Source organism: Strix aluco, chromosome Z (genome assembly GCF_031877795.1).
Source record: "Strix aluco isolate bStrAlu1 chromosome Z, bStrAlu1.hap1, whole genome shotgun sequence".
Lineage (NCBI taxonomy): Eukaryota > Metazoa > Chordata > Aves > Strigiformes > Strigidae > Strix > Strix aluco.
Window position 1 is genome coordinate 64,989,610 of NC_133971.1, and position 8,888 is coordinate 64,998,497.

The 8,888-nt window shown below is 36.8% G+C and overlaps 1 protein-coding gene across 1 annotated transcript in view; it reads left to right on the top strand.

The window, feature by feature from the left end:
* Positions 1–8,686, top strand: part of ADAMTS19 (ADAM metallopeptidase with thrombospondin type 1 motif 19) — a 152,719-nt gene extending 144,033 nt beyond the window's left edge. Inside the window, exons 22-23 of the mRNA XM_074812052.1 lie at positions 4,115–4,292; positions 7,452–8,686. Of these exons, the coding sequence (XP_074668153.1) occupies positions 4,115–4,292; positions 7,452–7,603 (330 nt within the window). The 3' untranslated portion in view covers positions 7,604–8,686. The remainder of the gene's footprint in view (positions 1–4,114; positions 4,293–7,451) is intronic.
* Positions 8,687–8,888: the final 202 nt, after the last annotated feature.

Below are 8,888 nucleotides of genomic sequence, written 5' to 3' on the forward strand. Positions count from 1 at the left end.
ACTTTTATCTACTACCTGCCTTCAAAAGCAAACTTCATAAAAATACAATACACAGGAAAAGATTGCAAGCATGTTAGCAAATATGAATCCTGTTGCTAAGTCTGATTGCTTGCTATCCTTGTTTCACACTCACTTTATGCAAAGGTTGAAACTGCTTAAATGCTGGAACTGATGAACCTATACATAAATGATTAGGAATGCTCTGCTAATAATTTCCAGTAGAACTCATCACTGAGTTTCCTTATGAGCACATCGCTCTCCACTTTGAATGCTACTTAGATTTGTAAAAACCTTTTATTGAACAGTCCATTTATTCTTGAAAATAAATTGTCCAAGTCAATTCTGTTAATATTGTCACAAATTGGGTTTTTCATTGAGGATTGTATCAGCTTCTGTAGTGATTGCCTGTTGTCTTGGCAAAAAGATGCATTTTGACCATTATTGTCTGCCAGTGACAATTTTTCCCTTAATTTAGGAATTCCTACTTCTTATGAAGGCCAGCTGGAAGCAGCTAATGCATTACAGCACCTTTCTCAGCTGTTGGCCTTGGGAATATGCATTCTCTCCAGAATATATATCTTTGGCAGGGAACAGAAAGAAGGAATCTTGGGTAACGGGTGTGCATGCCAAATGTAAGGATTGTTATATTTAACGCCTAGGTTTCTGTCCTTGAAATTATGTCTAAAAGAAGTTTAGAAGTAGGACAAAATTCAAGCAGGGTGGGTAGATTTTATTTGAAAGAAAGAAAAACTTTTAAAAAAATAGCTGTTAACTATATTTACTAATCTTTAACAGGAATGTTTTACATGTCTTGCTGCTTGAATGGTTTTACAGTACCTTTAGGACTGTGTCCAAAATGCACAGATTAACAGCCACATAAAAAACCTCTGGCTGCATATTAGAACATTTAGTCTAAACCTACAAACACAATTGTCCTACGGGAATTTTTGCTAATCAGCTACATGGCCTTAAAGTCTAGGTCATCTGAACAGTCAGAAGTAAAATGTAATTAACCACCACAAAAATAAAGTATAGCATGTGCAAGAGTGACATCTGGGAGGTGGAGGCAGTGGGAAGAAGAGCTATAGAAAAGTATTCTTCATTCACTAGTAATAAAACCTGGGGTTGAAATTAATCTGAGATCTGCTGAATTTATGCATGTTGCTACAGATTGGTTTGGAGTGGGCATTTTCTGTAAATTTTATATATGTAAGCTTTATATTAATATATATTTATATATAAAGTCATGGCAAATAGAAGCACTTTTGACAGACAGATTGCTTTCTGATTAAATTCACTGCTTAATATGTAAAATTGAAAGTATTTTTTGTTTCCTGTAAGTTGAAAGCTTTGTTACAGTTTTAAACATGGAAACTCCAGAAGTATGCAGAAGCTATGCAGCTTTAACTACATACAAGTGTTACCTAAAATGTGACATCTGCACATCCAGTGAGAGGTATTTGCCTCAGGTTGAATATTTTCAGTGAGAGAAATCCAAAACTGAGGCAAGCTTAGGAGACAGCTTTGGAAGAGTCTGCTTCAGCTAGAATGTACACATGCATATGCAGTGAAATGAGTATCAAAATGAGGGTCAGAGCTGTGGCTTTAAGTTGCATCTAGCTGGTTTGCAGAAATTGAGGTGTCTCCTAGTGAAATTGGACCAAGTCCATAGCTTTGCAGAGTGAAAAAGAAAAATATTATGGATGCCTTTTATCCTCCAATATTCAATGGCTGCTGTCAGTTATACCAGCAGTTGGCTGGTGTGTATGCAGCACAAATTCAGGTTCAAGACCACTCCATGGAGACAAACAAAAATCTCACTGTTTGTCTGCGTATATAGCAAATGCACTGCTGAATGCTGTCCCTGAAGTGTGTTTTCCCTATTTCATACTACTGAATGTGACATAATAACGATACTGTAAAAAGATACTATTTTTTTCTGGCTTCCAGTCAGTAGAATTCTTAATTTTGAAGTCAGACACCGCTGCTGCTGCTGATGTGTGAACATGGAAGAGCACAGCTTGAGTATAAGATCCCCGGTTGATTTTAAAACACTAGTGGCTTGGAAAAACCTCTCTACTTGTAAACTGATGAGGCTGGCTTTGAAAGGTTTGGATTGCAGTGTGGTAGTCCTGCCTCTTCACAGTTTTCCCCACACATCTTACAAGACTTAATAGAAGTCCTCAGTTTTTTATAAAATAAGAATAAATGCAAAGTTAAAAATAGTACATATCTGTGAAAAGAAAAGAAGATAAAACAGAATGCAAATTTCTTCCTTTCCTGCTTTGCCACATATTTCCTATATGAACTGAGACATTTTATTTTATCATCCTTTATTGTCAGTTTCTTCCTCTAAAGTTGTGATGTTAATAAGTAGGTCATGCAAGACTAAAATTAATTGTTTGAAAGATGTATACATCTTTGTATAGAAGATCACATTGTAATGCTTCATAATGCTCTTTGAAATATCTCACAAAGGCCAGTAGCACCTCAGTTATTAAAGGGATGTTAATTCACCAGTTAAGATTTTAATATCAAAATGTTGTCAAACTCTGCATAGAAACTTGGGGCCTAAACACTGATTAGCCGAGAGAGAGATCTGTCTGCTGGTGCATATTGTCTCCATTACAGTCACAAGAAGCTTTTGGCCATAGCTCATTTGATATAGAAAAGATGTGACTGCTGTCAGAGTGATCTCCACAAAGACACCTGTATACATGAATTGTTATGCAGTATCACTTAGCAGATAAACCAGTGGGAGCCCATTTTGTCAGTAGAAGTCTAGTGTTTTCAAATCCTGTTCTCCCCTCCAGTAAATTGGTTGCAAGTCCTCTACTTCCAGTTTGACATGTGTAAATCTTTCCTCCAAGTAACAGGGTTTAAAATGTCACTCAAAAGCACACAGATAATGAAAGTAAAGGGTAAAACCACTTTTCGTGTTTCCTACACTCAAAATTTATTATTTTTTTACAGAAGACTATACTTCCCCATCTCCACCTTGAGACAGGATGGTTGGGAAACCTCTTTTGTTATAGCACCCTCTCGTTGTCTTTCTCTCTCATTTCAATATTTTTTCCAGCTGCTTCTTGAAACCTCCTCAGGAAACTATTCTCAATATTTATGTAATTAAGATTTTTTAGAATAAAAATATTCTCAGAATTATGTGGATAGTAGTGGCATAAATTTTCAGGCAGTGCTCATACCATTCATTGCAAGAAATTGTTTAATATTTGAAGATGTCGTCTATAGTAAATTTCTCCAGAACTTAATGAAATTTGTGGCTACCTGAGTCAAAATCGTTAGTGGGTAGGAGAAATTGGCAATATATATTTTTTTTAATGAATTGTAATTAAAGCAATGGAACATATGTCAATGGACACAAAAGTAATTCATGCCCTGTGAAATTTTGTTAACAAAAAGTTAGTGAAGGGGAAACATGTATTTTGTTCGTTTGGAATAGGTTTTGTATACACCTATATAGCACTGCCCAAGTTTTCATTCTAATATATTATGTTACTGTGATAGAAATACAATGTTACCATCATTACAGTGCGCAGCTGTTTGATTTTCTCACCTCATTCTCTGTGGCAACAAGATGGGAAGGTTGATTAAAGGCCAGACAGCATGTCATGTTGTGTGTTTCGTTTGTGGGACCCACCTGAAAACATGTAGTTGTCACAGAAAGACAGGAGGCATACACTCTGCTTGGTAGAAAGAGCACTTTTGCACTGGCAGGAGTAATGGCTTAATTAAAAATGCTTCTCTCCATCACTGTCTCTGAGCATTTTCTTTTTTTCCATCACTTTTACCTCTAATAAGAGTAAATTAGGACACAGATACAGGAGAACAGCCCCTGCTCCCTTCAGGCACATTGCTGTGTTTCATCACAGGCTCTACAAAGTGGATCTTGACAGCAACAGGATGCTGGAATCAGTCCTTCAATAAACACTGCCACTTAATTTGTGCTTTTTTAATTGATTTTCATTTAGCTAATGGAATGGAAGGCAGAAATGTTGGAATGCTGACCACGGACTTCACTTGGACTGGCATTTCACTTTCATGTTTACAGGCAAAAATACCTTTCCAATGAACGTGTGTCTCCTGTGTGTTCCAGTGCTCTGTCACCTGTGGCAAAGGGATGCAGTCCCGAGTCATCCAGTGCATGCACAAGATCACCGGAAGGCATGGCAATGAATGCTTTTCCTCAGAAAAGCCTGCAGCCTACAGACCCTGTCATCTCCACCCCTGCAATGAGAAAATTAATGTTAACACAATAACATCACCCAGGTTAGGTAAGCAGTCAAAATGACACATTCCTGCTGGAAACTCTTTTTAGTTCTTTCTCTCTACAGAGTAATGACAATCCCAGATTAAAAATGGAGGGCTAGGACTCAGGAGATGTAAATTCTATGCAGAGACTCATCTCTCTACCTCAGTTTTCCAGTGTGTACATCAGAGACTGTACCTCATAATGATGAAGGGTTTTGTTATCCAAGGAAGGACCATTTTAAGCGACTGTATGATGTTATGGACACAAAACATCCTAGATATAAATATGTTTATAGTAGAGACATTATAAACATATTATATATGTTTATATATATATTTAAGTGTATATATATCTTTGTTCATTCAATTTTATCAAACATTTCTAACGTAAGAAAATGCCTTGTTTTCCTCTTTAAAAGCTCTGCAGACTATGTTCTCATGCTATTTATGAGATCAAGGAGGTCTGTCCTTGTTCCTCAAGTACAAATAGTTTTTTTCCATTTTTCTTTAGTTCAAATGTCTAAAATCTATGCTTGATGGATTAGGATGCGTGAGGGAAAATTACTAATGTGAAGAGGTTATTTGCTGTTCCTGGAGGTCTCTCTTGGGCTTAAAGAAATGATGTTACTGCATAACTACAGAACTCTTAATTCTGTTAACTGTTATTTCCTAGTGGGTTGTTGATGATGGTCTTGCCATTAGCTCCCCAGATTATTCGTCTTGAGCATGACTGGGGAATATTCAAAGGCTTGCTGTAAAATAGCATACCCTTTCCAGATGATTTTCCAGAGCCCATGTTATGATAAACCCTCCTGTCAAATAGATTACTCCTGCATGTAAAGCAAGTCTAAATTTCAAGCTGTATGTAATCCTTCCTTTAAGTCAGTGAAGGGTATTTCTCTTTGAAGTTTTTAACCCTTAAACATTTCTGTGTAGCAGGCGTTGTTTCAGTTTGCTGGATGAGATGGCAGCTGTTGCTTATGGCCCTATCCTCTGCTATTTCAGTGTTGTAAGGTTGCCCTTCATACTTTATCCTTCTTTGTTCAACTGATCTCTCAGAAGCAAGAGGCCATTGCCCCATCACCGATGCTCTCTCTCTGGTGAAGAGTAAGCAGCTTTGTGTCACAGAGCAAAGTGAATCACAGAGTTTCACAAAAAAAATACAGCATCAAATTCATTAAAATTTGACTTAATGTGAAGTGCACAAAAAATATTGGTCTATGTTGTCCTCATAGAATGGATTATGTAGCACTGATTTTAGTAATCTACAGGTCAACCTCATCCACCAGGAGACAGAATCCAAGACGGTAGAAACATTAACATCTCCAAAATACATAATGCAATGCTTCTTTTGAACATATTGATCATTTTGGCCTCCAGTTCCATTCCTATTATGCAGTACAGATCCTCTGGATTTGGGGGTAAAGCTAGTGGAAGCTGATGTGGATTGCACCAAGCTGATGTGCATTGCACCATCTCTGCTTTTCTATAAATACACTCTTAGTTTCTCTTTCCCTTCTATTAAAAAAAGAGAGTAACTCAAATCTTCTGTGACTTTTTTTTCAGTTCAGTGTTTGTGGTGATTTTTGTCTGCTTCTTCTGTCCTATTTTCCACTGTTTTCCCATATTAATTCCATTTATGCACTACAGCTTGAATAACTGAATGTGCAAAGATTCAAATTTGGTACCAGGGTCTTTCTATGATAAGCACTGTAAGAGGCTTTTGTAAGTGAAACAGGTGGATGGATTAACAGATGGCTTCACAAGAAAAAAGACAACACACATGAAAATATGCCTGTTTTGTACAACAGGCATACAATACAAGTCAGGCTTCTGCATCTGAATGTTTACAACTGCTGGAGAGAACCGAATAGTTATAACAACCATGGGAAGAGGTAGAATAAATCAAACAGTGGCTTTTCAGGCTGGCATCATTTTAGAAGGTTTCTGAGGAAGAATTTGTTAGTCAGGGATTCCCACAGCTAGAAAGCAGCAACAGACTACTAATAGAGCAACATAAATAACTGGTTGAAGATAAGACGTGAAAGATGTGAAGGTTACAATATCCTGACTTTGATGTGGAGGAGGGGAGACCCACTGGAGTGATTAAAAAGAGGGTGATGCAGTCAGACCAGTGTATTTGAAGACAATTTAAAAAAAAAAAAAACCCACACCAGAAAAAAAAACATTTTGAATGTATTTGGAGAGGAGAGAAAAAGGTCAAGAAGGTAAGAAATGCACAGTGTTTGTGCATCTGAGAAGTCCAAAATGCAGTAATTAGGCCTGGACAAGTACATTTGCCAACATGTCAACTGTCATTGATTCCATACTGTAGTTTCACTTTCTAGATAAAATGGATTTGCATTACAAAATGTACCATGGGACATGCTAACTGTCTTCAAACCTTATGAGTGCCTCATAGTGTGGCATCTCTAGCATTCAAGCTAGCAAGACAATATATTTCTGTTCCTTTGAATGAAGAAGCCAGACAAAACTAAAGGTCTAGTAGATTATTTCACTCCCAAAGAAAGATGATGTAAGACATCATGTTGTCTTGTTCAGTTTCCATTCATTGACAGCATGGCACAAAGTCTTGATATCTTGAGCAAAAGCTGATCAAGAAACCAGCAGCATTCTCCATGCTTTAATCCCTACATTTCCCTACCTGCCTCTGATCAAAAAAAAAAAAAAATCTGCTTGTAGGTGTCATTGAGAACCCTGTTCTGGTATTACTCAAGCTGAGGTCTTTCTGTTTTTCTAGTGGCAACTTCCAGCTCAGACTGAGGGCAGTTTCAGCTGAAGCTGCTTCTTCATGCAGCTTTGTTGGAACTGGCTCTGCAGCCCCCACCTAGTCCTGGCCCTGGCCCCAGCCTCAGCCCACCTCTGTATAGGGCAGAAAGATGGGCTTCACTCTCTCATGAGGGGACAGCTGTATGACATTAAACCAATTAGTTTCAATGCAGCTTAATCCAATTTATAAATTAAACTGGCCTTAAAAAAATTAATATTGAAAATATTGACAGCAGGAGGATTTTTTTCTCTTTTTTTTTTGTTGAATATCTACATCTATTCTCCTTTCCCTTCCCCAGGTACACTTCTGGTGTCCTGCTCACCTTTGCTACCTGATTTTTCACTAATAAATGTAACAGTAATGCATATTTGATTTTTTTGTTGTTTCACAGCTGCTTTAACATTCAAGTGCCTGGGAGACCAGTGGCCTGTGTACTGCAGGGTGATAAGAGAGAAGAACCTCTGTCAAGACATGAGGTGGTATCAGCGATGCTGTGAGACATGCAGGGACTTTTATGCGCAAAAAATGCAACAAAAGAGTTGACCTCTGTCAGGCTGGCTGGCTCTCAGCTCTTTCAATCTTATTATTTATAAACACACACACACACGTACACACACACATGCACGCTTCTTCAGACCAAATATTATCAGATTACATATAATTTAATCAAATTAATTTATTTTTGCCTGCCAGACATCCTTAGCTGTTTTGGTTAGACAGCCAACTTGTTTTATCCTCTGACATTTTCATAATTAATTTTTATATGAACAATTTTGGATACATTTATCAGAATTTTTAAAAAATAGTAACTAGTATTTTAAATGTTTATTTTCAGTAGGGTCATCTCTCTGTTGCCAAAAAAAGGTCATGTTATCTTGAATTTATTTTAACTTAGCTGAATAGTTTTGTTGTATATGGAAATAAAGCCCTTTTTAATTTTATTATATTTTTGGCATTCAGAGTCAGAATGATCTTGTGTATTTTGCAACAGATGTTGAGGTGAGTAAGCTAACATTATTGAACAGGTTATTACAGAATGTATTGTGAAATCAGTTCATTTGATTTAGAAACATACTGAAGGGGATAATCTACTGTAACTTATATTAGAAAAAGAAAATTAAAATCGCTAAGTAGGGATTTTGATCATTCTCATGGACACATACTTGAACACAAGTATTGAATCAATGAAACACTGTAGAGATTTACACTGAATCACTGTTGCACTGTTTGAGGTAGTGTAGAGAAATGCAGTCCTAGAACTTGTACAATCCTATGAATCCATGTCTGTACTCTTTTAACATGTCACTTGATTTTAAACATTTTTAAACAAAAAACCCATGCCCCTCTATACCTTTGTGTCCTCTTACAGATTTACAAATGGAAGAGTCCTTCCTCCTGCCACTTGTATGAATTAATCTGTTAAACATTTTCAGTTCTCTGTTGACGATTTAGAAAATAACTTTGTAATACTACTTTAGTTTTACCTTTGTTTTGTGAAAAAGTCTTCATAAAAGCGAAATGTTTTACAGTTTTGTGAAACGTTATGAAACAGCTAAAATTTTCCTTATGAGAAAATATTGTACATGATTCACATGGTTTTTAATTTTCAATAAAAAATAAAGTTTCTTTTGTTGTTTTCATTTTTCCTCTTTTGGGCATCTGTGTCTGGTAGCCAAATCCATTGAGCCATGCATCGCAGCAGGTACAGCTACAGTAGTCCATAAAACAAATGCCTCCTGCCTCTTGACTTAGGCACATTTCTGCAGCTGCAGACAGACATGCCACTCTGTGAGCCTTGATATATAGAAAGCTTGGTATAACAGAGTAA